The sequence below is a fragment of the Caloenas nicobarica genome, chromosome 5 (assembly GCF_036013445.1).
Source record: "Caloenas nicobarica isolate bCalNic1 chromosome 5, bCalNic1.hap1, whole genome shotgun sequence".
Classification (NCBI taxonomy): Eukaryota; Metazoa; Chordata; class Aves; order Columbiformes; family Columbidae; genus Caloenas; species Caloenas nicobarica.
Window position 1 is genome coordinate 41437950 of NC_088249.1, and position 19034 is coordinate 41456983.

A 19034-nucleotide genomic window follows, 5' to 3' on the forward strand; every position below is an offset into this window, starting at 1 on the left:
ACCAGATCCCTGTGCCCGCTGCGGGTGCTGGGGAGCGGGTGCTGGAGCAGGACCAGGAGCCGGGCTGGCTGGCTGGCAGGCGGAGGCAGTCAGCATCCCCGGCAGAGTGCAGGGACTTGGCACTGGCTCAGCTGGGGAGGTTATTTTTTTTTTTTTCCCCCTCCAGGACAGCTGATTCCATCTATTTTTAATGAGCTTCCCCAGGTTGCGCAGTGAGGAGACAGAGCAGCGCCGGCAGCCACACTGCGCCGGGGCAGGCAGAGGGGCAGCGGGTGCCTGGGGCTCAGCTGTCACCTCCTTCACTCCTCTTCAGCGCAGACCCAGGGATCTTTTTTGGGGTGGGAGTGTGTCCCCCAGGGAAGGGGGGTCTTCCTCAATGCAGCTGCCCTTGAAAATGGAGTCGAGCACCGAGGAGGAGCACTGGCTGGAAGATCAGTGGGAGAAATGGTAGGGAACCGGCTGGGCCTTGCGGGGGGAGGTTGTCCCCGCGGGCGTGCAGGGGGACAAGGGGGCTCATCGCCCTTCTCCACGAGCGATGGCCACAGGACAGGAGCAAACTTGGCACCCAGTCAAGCCCAAAGTTTTCCTGGCCGCGCAGGGAGCTGCGTGGCAGCCGGGCACCGGAGCAGCAAAGGCGCCGGCAACATCCTGCCACACACCGGCATCTGCAGGCAGGGCTGGTGCTGGAGAACTGCGCATCGTGTCCCTGCCCCTGAGAGCATGGGCAGGGCTGGCTGTCCCCATCCCGGAGCTGGGGGCACCGCCGCCCACCCCAGCTGCTCCTGCAGCGCTGGGGAGCCCCTGCCAGCCCCTCAGCAATGTTGCGCCTCTTGCCAGGACCCCACAGCAGCCGCTGCACTCCCCTGCCAAGCGGGGTGGAGGCCCCGAGCATTAGCAGCTGATGGTGTCCTACCCTGGCGACCCATGTAACCGGAGAAGAAATCGATTTGTACTTTGAAGGCTCGTCATGAGCCTCCTGCTCCGCGTTCCCTCCCTCCTGTGGGCAGCAGCAGGAGATTGGGGGGGGTGTTCTGGACACCCCAGCCTGTGCTGAAGGCTGCATCTGTGTCCCCCTGCTGCATCTCGTGGGGGCTGCCCCCATGGGCACAGCTGTTCCCGGCCACGTCATCCCTGGAGCCCACCACTGACAGGGTCCTCAGAAATATGGAGGGGAGATGCTGCTCCCCCCCGTGCTTCTCCTGGGGACCGGGACAAGGGAGGCATTGCCCCTTCATAGCACTGGCTTGGTGCCACTGCAAGGGGGGAGCCCCAAGGAGTGTGAGCAATGCTTTAATCCAGGGTAGGAGCTCTGCAGGTCACAAAACACCTTTTCCCTTCCTTCCCTGATGGTAAGGGCCAAGCCAGAGCAGGGTGCTGGGCTTAGCGTGGCACCTCCACTGAAGCACCTCCCAGCCCGAGGAGCTGGGAGCAAATGGGACCAGCAGCACCCATGGCCTCTCCGGATAAATTCAGGGGGCTGAGTTGGTTGGCAGAGGACTTTCGACCTGGGCTCTTTTATTTGCCTCCATGGCAATGAATATGTGGGTGGAGAATCATGGTACCACCATGGAGAAATATTTTAGCACACAGAAGCCAGAAGCGCCTTGCTGTCCCCCGGAGACACAATCAAACACACAAGGAGCCTGCTCATCAGCACATTTCCAACCGCTAAAAGGATATCTCTGTAAACTTCGTAAAGGGGTGTAATGAGCCTGTGGGGCTGACAGCCCTAAGGGACCCCTGGGGCCATGCAGGCAGGCTCTGCACTACTGATGGCTGCGGGGATACCCGCAGTCACCCCAGGGAGTGAATTTGGTGCACAGGGAAATCACTGCCCTCTCTTACTGCAAGCACCTGGGCTGGGACATCCCTCCCAGCCATGGCTGCGGGCTTGTCATGCCACAGCCAGTGGGTTTGTGGTGCTTGCAAGGTCTGTGGGTCTTGATGTGGTCACCCATCCCAGCGGGGCCATGCTCCAGCTGTGCCTTGCCAGGACCCCCAGCTTTTTCCCTCCCTATAACCCCAGCCTTTGCCCTGCTGTGTGTCTGTGCCCAGCTGGGACAACTCCAGAGTCTAACCTGGGATGATGGGAGCTGAACCTCCTGGGATCACCTGGATGTGCTATCTGTCCTGTCCTCTCCCAACCTGTGTATCCCTGCTGGCTTTGGTCAGGCAGGGACTGGTTTGGGGCATGCTCCTCCTGCCTCCCCGCAGCTGCAGACCATGCCAAGCCCAGCTGTTTGGTGGGGACAGACCCATCCCCTCCAGAAGGACCCCCATTCCCAGTCTTTCTCCCCAGTCAAGACCAAGAGACCTTCTCCTTGGAGTGGGTGGTTCTAGTCCCTGCCTGCAGGCAGCACCACCCTGCACTCTCCTGCCTTCTCAGTGAGTGACCACATCATCTCCACTCCCTCCAGGCTCACCCATGACATCAGCCTTGAGGAGTTTGAGGATGAAGACCTCTCCGAGATCACCGATGAGTGTGGAATTAGCCTGCACTGCAAGGAGAGCCTGGCCACCCGGGTAAGTGCCATGGGGATAGGGCTGGAGACGGGGACGGGCAGAGTGACAGTGGGGTTGGTGGGACTGTCAGCTCCCATGGAGGACCATGAGGTCCCCAGGCCAGCAATGCTTCCTCAGCATTACCACTGCCATGATCTCAATTCCCTCTGCTCAACAGTGCCCTCTTCTCACTGGGACACAGCACAGACCCTTTCTGAGCCAGCCAAACCGAGGGACCAAAAAGGCATCTCAAAGCTGATGCCTTTTGGTCCACACTGCTGGAAGGGTTTGAGTTTGTTTCTCAAGGATGAGCCTAAGGGTTTGGGCATGACCGCGGGCTTGCCCCCGATTTGAGCAGGATGGCCAGCAAGCCCCTGGCACCCGATGATCATCTTTGGGAAGCAAAGATGTGTGAGATGGCAGCAAGGGTCCTGCACAGAACCTGCTCCTTACCCCCATGTGCATCCCTGGCCCTGGAGGCGCAGCTGGGCTGGCATGGTGAGAGCCCTCCTCCGCTCACCCAAGGCGTTACTTCTGGCTTGTCAACTGCTTTGGGCATTTCAGAGGTGGAGCAAGCGTGAGGCCTGGCGTGCTGGTGAAACTGGGATGGAGGAAGAGGTTCCAGCCCCAGCAGGCAGCAGGTGAAATAATGGGAGCCATGAAGCCTGTGCAGATACTGCAGGCAGGTCTCCCATCCACCTCAATCACCCCAGGGCACTCTGTGGAGACCCTGACAGGGTTCACACCACTCTCTGAAATGCACGAGAAGGCCACAGGGACAGAAATATGGAGATAAACTCAGAATTACACTGGATTTGGAAATATGCAGGGAGCTTGCATTTTGCCAATGTGTTTCATGCTAAAGGGATGCAAATGCTGGAGGAGCAACCAAATGGTTTGAGAATCATTTCATCTCTCAGGAGAAATATTTTCTCTGCAAAACTGATAAAGACCCAGCGAGTAGGGGAAAGGCAAAGGAATTGCTTGCAGATTTAAAATTAGAAAATGAGTTTGTGGTGTTGGAAATCCCTTGCTGCAGGCAGGTGGGTACAGACAGACCTCTTCCCTGGGAGGTGAAGGTGTTCTGCTGGGCTCCTTTGTCTAATTCAGGACCTTCCCAGCAGAAATTTGGCTGCTCCCAGAGATGGGGCTGCTGCTCCACATCTCTGCTCTGGTCACAGATTCCTCCTGCTCCGGGATGTTATGGCCAGGGCAGGACAGGGAGAACCCCGGGCTCACGGGCTGTGTACACCAAAGGAAGAAGGGATAATGCTGGAGAGAAAACCAAAGACAAACCCAGTGCTGGGTGTCTATGAGGACACAGCCACAGCAAGGGCAGAGCGTTCGGTGAATCCTCCTGCCTGTAATAGGTGAGGAAGGCAGGGGCTGTGAGTGCATTGCTGGATGCTTCCCATTAGCCGCCCCAGTCCTCTTCTGCTTATAGCACCACTGGGCTCTTAGGACAATATTTCTTCTTTCTTCATGGAGTGCCAGCCCTTAACTGTGGTTTGGTAGGCAGAAAATAAGGAGGTGAGGGGACTTGCAGCTCAACTGCTGCAACCCTTCCTTGAGGGTAAGGAAAAACAGACTGTTTTGCCATTTAAAACAGTTGACTGAGGGGTTTCTGCATCCCTGTGCCGTGATGCCGAGATCTGATCCTTGGCAGAGGGTTTGCTTGGGTTCCAGCAGCGAGCCTCACGCCTTTCCCAGGGACAGCTCGGAGCTGCTCTGCACCAACACTGGGTGCACTGAGAGTCCGCTGGGGTGGAAGGGAGATGCACGGCTGCCCCCAGGCAAGCAATGAGCTATTCATAGACACTGCAAAGGAAGAAGCCTACCACGCTCAGAAAAAATGCCTACTAAAAATATGTCCAAATGGTTTATATGGGACATGGAGGATTGCCTGAGGGGCAGAACTGAAAGCGATGACAACAATGGTGGTGAGAGGGGCTTTTCAATCCCAAATGTCGAAGGCGAGAGCCAGGGAGCTTTCAAACCCAGTTGCCGTTCGGAGTGAGCTTGGGGCGACAGGGTTGCAGGATCTGCCTGACGGAAGCAGCCAGGCCCAGAGGGAGCAGCTTGGCCGGGTCTGCACACAGCGCGGGGGCCAGCAAATCAGTAATGACCCGTGGCCAGCATCACTGAGCTAATGGCATCACGTGGCGACGGCTGGCTTGACAAGTCAGCCTGACACTGGGGCCAGGGCCGGGGGGGCCCTGCACTGATGCCCTGCCCGTGGCGAGCTCCCAGTGCCGATGTTGCAGAGCTCCTGTGGTACACGGGATGGAGGGCTGGCCCTGGATAGCAAAAGCCTAGTGACAGAGTGAGGGATGCGGGGTAAGAGCGAGCTGCCAGATCACCAGAGCAGAGAGCGATGAGGAAAGGGGAAACAGAAGCTCTGGGGAGGCGGTGAGCTGCGGGGCTGGGGGCATCCAGCTGCTCCAAGCTTCCTAACCGGGCGACGAGTCTCCTAAGAGACAGGCAGGCACCACACCTGCCCCAGCAGCGAGCAGGTGAGCACTGTGAAGGAGCGAGGGGACAAGCCCTGCCAGAGGGCTGGAGGCAGCGGCTGCTGGATGGGGACATCTGGTGACCTTGGCAAGCTGGGGGCTCCAGGCAGAGCCACTTGGTGGCAAAACCCTGTGGCAGGAATGGGCAGCCGGTGTGAAGGTCAACACCCAAACAGAGGTGGGGTTTGGGTGTTTTTCAGTCCTGGTTAAACGAAGATGACTTCATCATGGGCTATTTTAGCAGCTTTCCAGAAATAGTGGCTTAGACACACAGAAACTGCAAGGAGGCGTAGACTGGTGTTTGTGTGAGAGGGAACTCTATACGATGACGAGGACTGCACCTCATGGATGGGAGATCATGTACTAAGAATGAGGAATATTCCCAAGTGTGGCTGCAGCACCCGTTAATTTCAACAAGAAGTCTCGGGTGAATGAAAACCAGGAGCGAAGCAAGGGGTGGGCTGAGGAGAACACTTGGCAGAGGAGCAGAGCTGCCTCAGGGCTGCTGAACTCAGGGCAGCAGCGGGGATCACCAAGGCATGGGATGTCACCCCTACCTTGCAGATGGCAGCTGGCTGAAGTGGGGCAGTCAGGCGTGTTGAGAGGAACAGTTCCCACAGAAGCGTTGGGCCTTCGTGTTTGATCTTGGTATGGTGGTTTGGAAATCTGGGGTGACGATCCTTGGTTTCAGCAAGATGGATCCCAGCAAACAACCAGGCTGTGGTTAATAAAGGCTCAGCACCTCAGCTGTATTCCAGGAGCTGCAGAAAATAGTTAACGCAGAAATGAAAAGAAAAAAAAATTACCCTTATTGGAAATACCTCTGAGTGCAAGACCAAGTGCCCAAAGCAAAAAATCAGAAATAGGGCTGCGCTGAGCCTTTGTGGTCTGCATGAAAAGACCTGAAGCAGCCATGAAGACACAGATATGTGGAGAAAACAAACAAACAAACAAACAAAACCCCTACAAGCGAAAAACACACTTTGGTTTTCTAGCATAATAAGACTGCTGGAAACGCTTGGCTTCCTCTCGATGTTCACTGTCACTGACCCAGCGTGCTGCTCACCCCTTGGAGGCCAGCGGGACCCACTGCAAAGGGGAAAGCAGCTGCAGCGAGCCAGCCAGCCTGCTGATGTGGGGCTGGCGTGGAGCCGGCTTCATGGGCTGGGAGCAAAGGACACAGCAGCAAGGCGGCTGCTTACTCCGCGTGGCTTTTCAGAGGCTGTCCTGTGAAGCTGGCCCTGTGATCCATCGCCAGCTGCAGCCGCACCAGGCTGGGAGCAAAGAGGCTTCTTCTGGAGCTTTGAAGATGGGAGCAGAACAGTCACAGATGGTGGTAGGGAGAGGGGACACAGTTGTTCCCTCCGCTTGGTGAGTCCCCTTTGTTTCCCCACGCTTATACAATTTTTTTTCCCAGCTGAAGGTTTTGTTACTCCTCCTCTGACAGGGAAGGCTGGAGAGGTGAGGGAACAGGGAAGAGCCTTTCACCTGGCCTTAGGTTACAGAAACTTCTTCCCAGAGGGCTCCTGAGGCAGCCCATTCTGGTGGGGCATTGTCCTTCCAGTTAGAAAGGTTGCCCAACATCTAGTCCTTGCCCTCGCTTTGCAGATCACCGCAGATCCCACTCAGATGGTAAGGTGATCTGTTGCTGTGTGGTTTCAGAATCACTTTGTTGTGCTACAGGCCATTAATAAGTATCTGCGGTTGGTTGTAGCTTCCTCCTAGCTATTGAACCTGGAAAGGTGTATCCCTCCTAGGGCACACTTTTCTTTAAAACAGGTACTGTTTTCCTTTTCTGCATCCTTCTGGGACTTTCTCTCCTCTGTGAGTTTTCCGGGTGATTACTACAGGATTACTGAGGCAGCATCATTAGCAGTCTAGGTTGAATGTCACCAGCTGACTCGAACACGCCTACCTTAGCTACGTATGATCTATTTAGCTAGCATTTCCTCCCTCTTTTTTTTTTCCTTTGCCTCTGTTTCTTTGTTTAAATCCATGTGGTTTGCCACAAGCAAGCAGTGTGACCTGCCACGGAAACACAGAGCTTGTTGTATGAAGGCTAACGTTAAAAACAGGGGAGTTAAATGTTTAAAGCCTTGAGAGGATGGGTTTTGGTGGCAGTGCTCCTCCAGGTGCTCATCTGGTGCGTGCCAGAGCTGCAGCAGGGGCACTGGGGTGAAATGGCACCCATGACAGGGGTCGAACGCTGCCTGCAGCAGGCAGAGCCCTGCCTGTGCTGGTTTTACTCCAACAGTTCAGGAGCTGGTAGCAGTGAGAGCCCTTGTAGGGGCTGGCAGAGCTGCTGGGGCTGTTTCTTCTCCCATGGCTTAAGGGATATCTTCCATGCAGCTGGACACATGGATAGCATCAGCTGCAAAAGCCCGCCCTTCTCCACTTCTGCCCACTGACGAGCTTTCCAGTCACCATAAACAGCTGATAACATGGGGAATTCGACTCACTAATGCCAAGTCACAGCCTTTATTGCTGGTCACAGCAAACTGTGCATGTGCAAGCCCCAGCTGCCGTAACAGAGGTGGCTTGGGAAGGAAACCACTGCCCTTTAAACACCTACAGCTGTGGGGGAACATTGGTTCCTCTTTGTCCAGCAGCGCACCCACGAGGGCATACATTCCTTGCAGCCCTTTTGGGCTGTGGTGGCCACCTTGATCCAAGGGTGCATGGGGATGGAGCAGGGCGGCCCCCAGCCAGAGCACAGCCACCACCAGTGGGTGACTGGAGAGCTAATGCCAGGCTGCCAGCTCATCGGGCATTCCTTCTGCACGGCTTTGTGTCCTGATATGTACAAATGCAGGGTGTATGAGAAGAGGCTTGCTCAGGATAAGGAGGCCAAGGGGAATGCAACTGCTGTCCTCAGCTGCCTAATGGGTGTTACAGGGAAAAAGGAGCCTGACTCCTCTCAGAGCTGTGTAGTGAAAATGTTGACCCCATAGAGAGAAAATGTAGCAGTAGTGCAGCACTGGCACTAGTGCCCAGCGCAGCGATGGGTTCTCCATCCATGAGAATATTCAAATGCAACGGGCAAGGCCCCATGCGACCTGGTCCAGGAAGGGGTTGGACCAAACCTCCAACCAAAATCATTGTGTGGTTGTACGAGTAGTGGAACAGGAACCAAGAAAGGGCACAGTCTGCCTTGGGAGGAAGAATCATAGGACAGCCCAGGTTGGAAGGGACCTTGAAAGATCATCTGGTCCAACCTTTTGTGGGGAAGGGAGCCTAGATGAGATTATCTAGCAACCCGTCCAGTCATGTAATGAAAACCTCCAGCAAATGGGGACTCTATGCGTCCCTGTGGCGGTTGTTCCAGTGAACGATTGATCTCACTGTAAAAAAATGTCCTTGTTATGCTGAGATGAAACCTGGGCGTGAACATTTGTGCCTTTCTTGGTGAATGTGATGGTTACACGTACCTACAGGCACCTGCCGGGAATGAGGTGCTGGGGGTGTCCCATGAAGGGGGGCGGCGAGCAAGGACGGATGCTGCCCCGGGTCTGCCTGGGGAGGCAGGGAGGGGGTGCGGGGCTCCCCGGCTGCGGGAATAACATCGCTGCCCCTTTAAAAGGAAGAGGCCGCCGGGTGCCGATGCGGCTGCACCGGCGCCGGCCCCCCCTTCCCCGGCCCCGGCGGGAGGCGCGGCGGCTGCGGGGCCGCCCGCCCTCCCGGTGGCCTGATCGCGGCCGCTAATCCCGGCAGGGCCATGTGAGCCGGCCGGGCGGCGGGGCCCGGGCGGCGGGCGGCGGGGAGGCCAGCCGGCTGCAGGCGGAGATGCTCCAGCTCGACCTCATCGACGCGGCGGGGGACGCGCCGGCCGAGGAGCAGACGGCGCCCGAGCCGCTGCAGAAAGAACCCCCGGCCGGGACCACGGATGTCTACAGGCCGAAGAGACCCACAACTCTCAACCTCTTCCCGCAGGTGCCTCGCAGCCAGGTGAGGCCGGGCCGGGAGGGCTCGGGGCGAGCGGGCCGGGGGGTCCGGGGCGGAGGAGGGATGCTCCCGCTGCTGGGGGCTTTTGTCTCGGAGGGATGGAGGGAGAGAGAGAGAGATGGCGGGGCTTGCCTGGAGGGATGGCGGGGAAAGGTTCCGCTGCCCCTGCCCGCCATGCCCGGCGGGGTGTCCCACCCCACGGGGGTCCCTCGCCCGCCACCACCCGCATCCCCGGCCCGGGCGCGGCACAGGCTCGGTCCTTACTGCAGAGCTGGAGGGAGCGGTCTGCGGGCCCGAGGGCCACCGGGGGCGACACGGGGACGTGCTCATTCCCTGCCGTGCCACCCCCTTTCACTGCCGAGCCCCCGCAGGCTGTGCCCCCTGCCCGGGCTCTACGCTCGGCGGGGGTGGATATTGGTGCTTAGGGGCCCGATGGGTCCTTCTTCCAGCCTTTCTGTCGAGGTGGAGAGGGAACAGGCCAGGAAGGGGCATCAATGTGGCAGGGCTGAGCTGTGCCCCCAGCAGAGTCCGTGGGGCAGTGGCAAGGTGGGGGAGCAGGGAAGGGACCCTGTGGGGATGGAGAGCAAACAAGGCATGGTGTACCTAACGCATGAATGAGCCATCACAGGACGGGGCACCGCGCCACGGGGATGGTGAGCCCAGTGCTGGTACCGCTGGACAACAGCTGGCTGGGCTCCAGCCCCAGGCCGGGGCAGCAACAGCCCTGGGGCAGCATGGTGACACCAGGTGCCCTGTGCCTAGCGGTGGGGACTCAGTGGCCACCACTCCTGAGCAGCGGTGCCCGGCAACAGAAGCATTAATGTCAGCACCCCGTGCAAAATTTGAGAGACAGAACGGCAACGCCCAAAATGGTGGCTGGGAGGACGAAGGGCTTCTGTTGTCTTGCTTGTGCTCAGATTTTGTACAAGGTTTTGGATGGTTTTCCCCAAGACTGCCCACCCCAGGCAGATCTGGGGTTGCTGTCATCCTTGGGGCGGGCAACATTTTGGTGCCCCATATGCTGACCCCCTAATAAGTGTCTGGAGTCCCTTTGCCCCGTCTCTCCTGCAAACTTCACAAACCCATGCGAGGTGCGCAGCGCACAGAGCTATTTTTGCCATGTTACTGCATTCAGCCATGCCTTCTGCCCAGCAGGAGGATTTTCATCGTGGCGACGTTCAGCTGAGGAGTATGAAGTGAGAGGCAGGTGCCCCTGTGGGTGACAGATGGGGAGTAGTAAGAGCTGGGTGTCACCAGCCCAGCACCAGCAGCTGATGCCAGCTCTCTGCCTGAGGCCATGGGTGGGAGGAGGAGGAAGGCACAGAGCCAGGATGGGTGCCCGCGGGGCAGCTGGCACCAGGGACAAAAGCAGCAGGGCTGGGGAGGCGGGGGGAGCCCCACCAAGCATAATGGACAAGGGGACAGCAGCAGCCTTGTCCCACACTGCGCGGAGACCCCGAGGAGAAAGTGGCACGTGGCAGCCACATCCAGCTGGTCCTAACCAGTGTCCAGGGGTGGCAGCAGGCCTGTGGAGAGCAATCTGAGGGGAAGGGATTGCTGCACAGACAGTGGGCTGGGAAGAGGGAGCTGATGGTCACCTTGAAAGGGGATGCTGGAGGCTGTGGGGCCACAGGCATGGCCAGAGCTGAGGACATGTGGGACAGGAGGTGGGGGCTTTGCTGCAGCTGGCAGCAGGAGCCTGGAGCCAGCGGGGCTGGGGGCACAGGGCTGGGGTAGCCCTGTCAGTGGCATCTAGCGAGAGGCAGGAGAAGTGCCAGAGGCAGGCTGGCTGCAGGGTGCTTGGCGTGCCAGTTCTGGGCACCTACCTCTAGCCAAAGGCATTTTTTCCCTGCCCACGTGCGGTGCCCCGAGGAGAGGACAGGGTGCATGGTATCCCTTGGGGACTGGCCTGGGAGATCTACCTCCACCTGAGCCAAACCCTCCTGCACCCTCCTTGCCTGCCCAGCTCCCTGCTCCTGCAGGTGGTTAGAAGAGAGACCATGGCTGTGTGTCCTCTCTCGGATGCTCAGCTAGGGCACTGAGCTGCCCTCCCATGCCTCCAGTCTCCACATGCTGGGCAGGGTGTGCATGGGCAGGGCATGAGGCCACCCTCTGCTCCAGCTTCTCCTTGCAGGGCCAGGACTGGCTCGGGGATGTCTCAGTTGCTGCTGGGCTCCCTGTGATCATCAACCCAGGCAGGTGGCCTGGACATAGTGAGAGGAACATCCCCAGCTTCTCAGAGGAGAAATAGCTGCAGGGACTGTCTAGGTTCATCCTCTAAGACCTTATGAGTGTCTTTCCCACCTGGCTGGGCATTACAGACCCCACAACGCCCTGGCCCTGTGGGATGGGTGGACTTGGTAGGCCCTGCCTGCTGCCTTGCTGCCTCCTGTCCTCGTCTGGGCAACAGGGCTGGCTCAAGTGCTGACCCTGTGGCACTTTGCACGCAGGGGCTGTCGCTGCGGCAGCTTGCCCTGGCCTGCATCTCGGCCCATTGTGTCCCTGAGAAAGGCAAGTGGGGATGTGCCATTGTTTGCCTTGGCACAGGAGGGGCTGGCAGGGGCCATGCTGGAAGATCACTGAAGGCCCGTGGTGGGGCTCTCTCCACTGCCCACATGGAGTCAGAGATCTGACAGCCATGGTTCAGCAGCAACATGGTAGAGTTTCAGGGCAAAGGCTTGCTTCGTGTTGATGGGGAAGCAAAGCAAAGTTGGGGCAGCTCCTGCACTGCTGGTAATAGCTGCAGGCTGGTGATAAGGCCATGAGAAAATCCAGGGAGTCCCAGCGGGGCTTAGTACTTGAGCGAAAACTAAAGGTGTGGAAGATGCTACTGCTGCAGCTGGGGCAGAAACACCCAGCGTCCCAGAGGAGGGGCTGGGGGTGGGCATCCAGGGAGAACATGGAGGTGGAGGAGAGGATGGGGACTGGGGCCAGGGCTGTGGCAGGTGGGATGTCATGCTCTGCGGAGGCGGGCAGGGAGGACTTGTCCCCTGTCTGCAGGAGGGTCCTCATTAGAGGGGACCTGGTGGCCTTCGGTTCCCAGGTCTCACAGTGAAGCTGAGCATGTGTTCCCCTGTGCACACGAGTGTCCATAAGCATGGCCCATGGCCAGCCACCCAGGGCAAGGCAGGCAGGGCACGGCACCCACTGAAACTCCCCCAAGCATGGGAAGCACAGGCAGCCCGATCCTGCCTCACCTCTCTAGATGATTTGGATTGACATCTGCTGGTGAACTATATATATATATATATATATATATATATATATGTATTTGCGTGTGTGTGCATGTATAGATACGTATCCATACACACATACGTGTGTGTGTGTGTGTATGCATACCTCTATATATACCCAGCATGGATGACTCCAGTAGCAGGTGTCAGTCTGTCCAGTAGCTGGCTCCCAGCTGCGCAGCAGCACATCCCCTGGCCCTTGGGACTTCCCTCCTTTAATAACATTGTGTGGTTTGAAGATGAGCAGGGCCAGAAGGATCAGAGCAAAGCATACTCACCTAGCCCAGGTGGGCTCCAGTCAGGCTTAGGTCTTGAATTTTTTGGCTTGGGACCATCCAGCCATGGTCTCCTGTGTCTGAGTTTCCCTGGGGCAGATGAGTGCAGCCATCCAGGCCAGGCATCTGCCTCCCTCCCCACTGGCTCGTTGCCTACGCTGCTTCAGCCGCCACACCAGCTCTCGCAGCAGCAGTGTGGTGAGATGTGGGGCTCTCGGGGGGTCCCCCTGAGCACCATGTGCCCATGTGAGAGGGGAACCAAGCGGGGTGCTGCAGACCCGCAAAGGGATGGGTGCTGCCACCACTGTGCCACGTGCTGTTTACTGTTTGGGCTACAAGGCGGCTTTGTTCTTCTCCTCAGGACACTCTGAATAACAACTCTCTGGGGAAAAAGCACAGTTGGCAGGAGCGGGTGTCCCGGTCATCGTCCCCTCTGAAAACGGGTAAGTTCTTGGGCTGCTGGCCAGGGGCAGCTCCTTGCACCCTTTCATGGCTCTCAGGAGTCAATTCCCTGGCCAGACCCTGGGGCAAGTGGCGCCAGAGCAGAAGGTTGGGGAAAACGTCCCAGGTGGAGGCAAGCCATGTCCAGCTTGAGTCTGGTGGCATCCTTGGCCACATTCACCTCCTGGGAGCATCCCCCTCTGCAGGGTTCTCAATGTTGCTCTCCTTCCCCTTCAGGTGAGCAGACCCCTCCCCATGACCACGTTTGCCTGAGTGATGAGGTCAATCACCAAAACAGCACAACCTCCACCAAAGACCGGGGCACGTCCACGGAGAGCCCATGCCGGCGCACAGCTGCCACTCAGATGGCACCCGCCTGCGTCACCTCATCCCGGCCACCCGAGAAGCACCAGGCCACCAGCCGGCCCCCACCGCATGGTGCCAGCGTGGTGGTGGTGACATCGAGGGGCCCTGAGGCCCATCGGGACCGCATCCGATACCAGACGGACGTGAGGCTGGAGGCCACGGAAGAGATCTACTTGACACCTGTGCAGAAGAACTCAGATCCCCTGGAGACTGACAAGCCATTCCTGTCTCAGTCCAGTGAGAATCGCATGTCCATCAGCTCTGACATTGACACCTCCGGCTATTCAGCCCTGGCAGGGAAAACCAACCCCTCCATCAGCGAGGAGGATGAGGTGCTGGACTACATGTCCTCCCCCGACAAGACAAACCTGCCCAGGGCCTCCTGCGGTGGCGGGAGTGGTGGCTCTCGGCCAGGGCACAGCCTTCAGAGAGCGTCGGTGAGTTCGGACACCAGCGCCCTTTCCTACGACTCGGTCAAGTACACGCTGGTGGTGGATGAGAACGTGCAGCTGGAGCTGGTCAGCCTCAAGCAGTGCTACTCAGGCTACAGTGATGAGAGCGACTCGGCCACTGTCTATGACAACTGCGTCTCCTCGCCCTACGAGTCAGCCATTGGTGAGGAGTATGAGGAGGACGCACTGAAGCGTGACTCGGTCTGCCTCTCTGAGGACTCCACCCCCGAGGCGGACATCCACTTCTCCAAGAAGTTTCTCAACGTCTTCATGAGCGGCCGGGCACGCTCCTCCAGTGAGTGCTGGGCACCAGGGGGAGGTGGGCTGGTGGCTGCTGCCTGGGTAGCCTTGCCTGTCCCTGGTACAAGGCTGAAGGCATGCTCTGTAGATGGAAAGCTGTAGCTCTGCTTGCCACAGCCTGTGGCTTTTTCCCTGGTGGCCAGGGAGGCATGAGAGAACCTGGAAAAGCCTTGCAAGCTGCAGGCAAAGGTGGCCGGAGCTGCGTCAGGCTGCTTTTTTGGTTAGCCTGAGGTATGGCCATGCTGAGGAGAAGGCTGGGTGGTCTTGCAGAGGGACTGCATCCCTTCTGCACTGTCTCACCCTTACCCGAGCCTGAAGGAGTACCATGGCTGGTGGCATTCCCCAGCAAGCAGGGCTTCCCATGGCATGGCCAGTCCCACAGTACTGGTGACACCAGCTGTCACAGCTGCGTGGGTTGGTCCAGGGAGGTCGTGGCCCCAGTGGGGACCAGTGGGCACCAGTGCCGCAGCTCTAGCCATGCCTTCCTCTCCTGTGGTACCATGTGGCTTCATCTCAGCCGAGCCATCCCCCAGGAGCCTCAGCAGCCTGCCTGGCCCCTGTCCTTCCCTTGGCTGTGGTGCCGACTACTCAACGCTGAGACGTCCCCCTCTGCCTTTGTCCCCAGGTGCTGAGTCCTTTGGGTTGTTCTCCTGCATGATCAACGGGGAGGAGCAGGAGCAGACCCACCGGGCTGTCTTTAGGTGAGCCTGCAGGCGCAAGCGGTGCCCCGAGCCTCTTGCAGGGGAAAGCTGGTGCAGCCCTGCCATCATGCCGGGGCCAGCCCAAACCCCAGTGTTTCCAGCTTTTGGGAAGTCCTGGGGATCAAACCATTGCCCATAGCTTGTGCCCTGCCCAGGCTGCTGCAGGTGCAAGACCTCTGAGGGCAGCTGGGTCTTCTCCGAGGAGCAGCATGGGTGGTGCGATAGGGAGACCTTTGTCTTAGGTGCCAGGATACTGCCACCTTTTGAGCCTAAACCTGCTCAGATGCTTTATTCAGCATCTCAGCTCCCCATGGCTAATTACACCTCCCAGGGTACTGCCTGCCTGGGTGGGCAGTGGGTTTTGCATTGTGCCCTCAGCAGTGTGCTGGTGAGAAGGCCGCCGGTGCTGCTGGCCAGCTGGGTGCTAGTGACTCCCTGCCCAGGTTTGTGCCTCGCCATGTGGATGAGCTGGAGCTGGAGGTGGATGACCCGTTGCTTGTGGAGGTGCAGGCAGAAGATTATTGGTACGAAGCCTACAACATGCGGACGGGTGACCGGGGCATTTTTCCTGCCTACTACGCTATTGAAGTCACCAAGGACCCAGACCACGTAACAGGTACCAGATCTCTGCGTGAAGCCTGCTGATGTCCCCCATCATGTGTCCACCTCCTCTCTGCTGAGCAGAGCCTGGTGCTGAGCAGGGGGATTTAAGGAGGACCAAGCTGGGCACCTGGCAGGGAGCGATGGGCAGCTTCTGGTGTGATGCTGGGAGCTGGTACGCAGTGCTGTGGGGAGCCTTCCTGGGCAGGGGAACAGGCAGGGAGGGAATATGGAGCAGGGAGGTGGATCTCGGCCCACATTCCTGGTCACTGGAGATGATCCCCACTACATGCTCTCTCTTCCAGCTCTGGCCAAGAGCAGTGACTGGGTGGACCAGTTTCGGGTGAAGTTCCTTGGGTCGGTGCAGGTTCCTTATCACAAGGGCAACGATGTGCTGTGTGCAGCCATGCAGAAGGTAGCGTCCCACCCCAGCCCTGGGAGCAGAAGCACTGGCTCCTGGCAGCAGGCCAGAGCCTCAGTGGGGAGGGAAGGGAAGGGAAAGGAAAGGGTGAGCCATCATCACTGCTCACAGTTGCTGGGGCTTTGTCTCTCTGTCTTTTCCCCCAGATTGCCACCACGCGCCGCCTCACTGTGCACTTTAACCCACCCTCCAGCTGCGTCCTGGAGATCAGCGTGCGTGGGGTCAAGATTGCTGTGAAAGCTGATGACTCCAAGGAGAACAGCAAGGTAGTGCCCTGCTCCCTGCTTGTCTTGTCCCTTCTGTGGCTGCTGGCTCCTGCCCCCTGTGCTACAGGTCATGTTTGCATATGAGAACAGAGGATCTCCACCCATCTAAGAGTGTGAGAAACACCATCGGTGGAGTTGTACGCTCACCATCAGGGTCCCTGTGCCTCACAGGATCCCAGCTTTGGGCCATACTGCTGGCTGATGCCCTTGCAGCTGCCAAGCACGTCGCTGCACAAGGATGCTGCAAGCTGAGCTGTGCTGATAATCTGTCAGCTGCTCCTACCTTTCTGCTACTATTTTGAGTGGTGTCCTCCAGATCTGCCCTGTAATCTCTTTAGCTGGTTATGGCAGATTGCTGATTAGTGTTCTGCATAAATAGCCTAGCAAAGCATGGCAAGATGCTGGGCAGAGCCAAGTGAGGGCTTTGCAACAAGCCTGGGAAACCTCCTCTACAGTGAGGGGGTAGCTCATGGCCATGGGTGCTGTGGTGGGGGCTGGGCTGGCATTGCTACAAGTCTTGCCAGTATCTAGAAGATGCCATCAACCTGGTTGCTCTTTAAACTTGTATAAATAAGTTCTCATTTCTGGCTGGGAGCTTTTGAACACCCGGGCTTGAGTGATTTGTTTAGTTATACATTCACCTTCTATCTGCTGCTGTTTTGGAGAGCCTTCTTAGCAAGGGAGAAGGGCTGTGTGTGCTGGGCAAACAGCAGCACTGACCCCAGCCCAAGCACAGCCTAACCCAAGGCCCCCAGGGAAACCCGCAGGAGCTGCTGGAGGTAGAGCTGGCTGAGGTAGGAGCCAGCATGGCTGCCTGGAAGATCGCCCTGGGTGCAGGTGCTTGGACCTGCCCTGAAACTGCTGCTGTTGGCAGCCCAGGGTCAGGCTCCAGTTTATTTCACCTCTGAGTCCAAGTGCTTATTTCCAGGGGCCAGAGACCAGCTGTCCCACAGAGGTGATGGGGAGGAAAGCTTTGATGGTTCTTCTCTCTCTCCCCCAGGTAAACAAGTGTAGCCATTTTTTCCAGCTGAAGAACATTTCCTTTTGTGGGTACCATCCAAAGAACAACAAGTGAGTAGTAAGGAGGTGTGGGGTAGCTCTCAGTGGCAGCAAGGGAGGCTTTGCTGCCTTCCCGTTCCCTGGGTGCAGCACGGCTGGTGCTGGAAAGGGGAGGGGAGGCTTCCCAGCACCCTGGTCCTGAGGGCTGCCCTTCCCCTGTGAGCCCAACACTGCAGCTTTGTGCAAGAGCAACAATTGAATGGGAATTACATCCCAGCTCTGGGCATGGGCCATGGGAACTGGTGGCCACTGGGTTTTGGGAGTGAGAGAGGGGATGAAGGTCCCAGACCCCTGTGCCTGCTTGCCTGTCAGTCCAGTCTCACCCTCTCTCCACCTGCAGATATTTTGGATTCATCACCAAGCACCCTGCTGACCACAGATTTGCCTGTCATGTCTTTGTCTCGGAGGAGTCCACGAAGCCTCTGGCGGAGTCAGTGGGGTGAGTCCTGGCTGGGCAGGGAGGGAGGCACTTGCTCCCAAAGGGCGGGAGGAAGGAGGCAGCCAGGCTGAATCCTGCCATCTCCCCACACATGTGAGGCTTGGACCTGGCCCCAGGCTGGCACTTCTTCCCTCAAATGAGAGGTCTGGGTTGAGAGCCAGGGCTGACAGGGCTATGGGCAGCAAATTCCTGACAGCCCTGGAACAAGGCCCGGTGCAAGGCTTTGCAGGCAGATGGCTGAAAGTCATGCACTGTGCAGAGATGGAGACCCTGCGGCTCTGATGGCAGCTCTGGGTGCTATCGCAGCTGAGCTGGGCACAGGGGGTAGAGGGGGTCAAACTGCCAGTGGGGCAGGGAGCAAGGGTGAAAAGGGAAACAGGGCTCTGTAAATGCCCCACTGGGAAAACGCTGCTCAGCTTTGCCCGGTGTTGTGTTGCAGGAGGGCTTTTCAGCAATTCTACAAGGAGTATGTGGAGTACACGTGCCCCACGGAGGACATCTACCTGGAGTAGGGGCTGGCACAGGCACCTCCTGCATAGCCAGGGCTGCCGTCTCGCCCCTTCCCCATGTCGTGCATGGACAAGAGCTGCTTTGAGCCTGGAGGAGGAGCAGGCCTGGGGCAGGGCTCCCCAGGGCATGGAGCATCATCTTTTTTCATGACTCCCCTTCCTCGGGTTGGGGGGGACGGGGGCGGGGGGGGTGGCTGGACAAATTGTGTTTATTGAACAAAATACTCTTAGTTTATTTTATGGGAGAAGCACCTGCTGGGTGCCCCTGCCTGTGAGCGGTGGAGGGGTGGGCAGCAGCGTGCTGGGGCCCTTTCCTGCTGCAGGCTCGAGTGACAGCATCTCCTCCTTGTGGCCGTGGCCCAGCTTCCCGTCACACCCCTCTGAGGTGACTTTTAATGCAGTGGCAGAGTCGGACTCTCGCAGTATGAAGACAGAGCAGCTACAGCAAATAAGACCCATATGCTGGTTCCAGCCGGGGAGATGCACTTGCCCTGGCTGGGCATCGCCTCCCAGCCAGGCCCTGGGGACAAGGCTGCTGGGCAGGGATGACAGAGGGAGCTCCAGTATCTCCTCTGCCAGAGCCAGCACAAGGACGAGCTGAGACAGCTCACCCCTGCCTCCGCCCCCATCCCCATTCCTCCTCTTTTGTATCTGTGCCCTGGGGAGAAAAGATTTCCCCCCCATACCTCCCTGCAGTAACTACACCCTTGGGAGGGGAGCCTTTCTCTGCACCTTTCCCCCTCTCCCCCAGCTGTGGGAAGCAGGGGCAGGGCTGGGCCACTCTGGAGTTGTAGGGGTCAGCCCCTGTGCAGAGCTGGGTGGGTGCCTGCCAGCAGCAGGGCCGGGAAGGGCTGCAGCCTGCAGGGAGCCAGCTCAAGGCAGAAGAGCTCTCCCGGTCCCTGCAGCCAGCGGTCTCTGTGCTTCAGCTGGATCTGCTGTGATGGCAACAACTATTAAATATGATGGTTCATGGAGCATGGCTGCTGTGGTTTGTGTCCCATCACAGTGGGTTTGGGCC

At 58.3% G+C, this 19034-nt stretch overlaps 1 protein-coding gene across 1 annotated transcript; it reads left to right on the forward strand.

Moving 5' to 3' along the window:
- Window positions 1-298: 298 nt before the first annotated feature.
- On the forward strand, window positions 299-18990 carry MAPK8IP1 (mitogen-activated protein kinase 8 interacting protein 1). Its single transcript, XM_065635082.1, has 12 exons — window positions 299-447; window positions 2418-2523; window positions 8724-8957; window positions 12824-12905; window positions 13141-14016; window positions 14647-14722; window positions 15166-15338; window positions 15628-15737; window positions 15890-16009; window positions 17010-17080; window positions 17409-17507; window positions 17947-18990. The coding sequence occupies exons 1-12, from the start codon at window positions 377-379 to the stop codon at window positions 18017-18019; spliced, it is 2091 nt and encodes a 696-aa protein (XP_065491154.1). The 5' UTR covers window positions 299-376; the 3' UTR covers window positions 18020-18990.
- Window positions 18991-19034: the final 44 nt, after the last annotated feature.

What these genes read in the sequence shown, in the direction of transcription:
- MAPK8IP1 (XM_065635082.1), top strand. Translation starts at nt 377, where the DNA reads ATGCAGCTGCCCTTGAAAATGGAGTCGAGCACCGAGGAGGAGCACTGG. An exon ending in GAAGATCAGTGGGAGAAATG is followed by an intron (nt 448 to 2,417) that starts GTAGGGAACCGG and finishes CACTCCCTCCAG; the next exon opens with GCTCACCCATGACATCAGCC. An exon ending in ACTCCAAGGAGAACAGCAAG is followed by an intron (nt 16,010 to 17,009) that starts GTAGTGCCCTGC and finishes TCTCTCCCCCAG; the next exon opens with GTAAACAAGTGTAGCCATTT.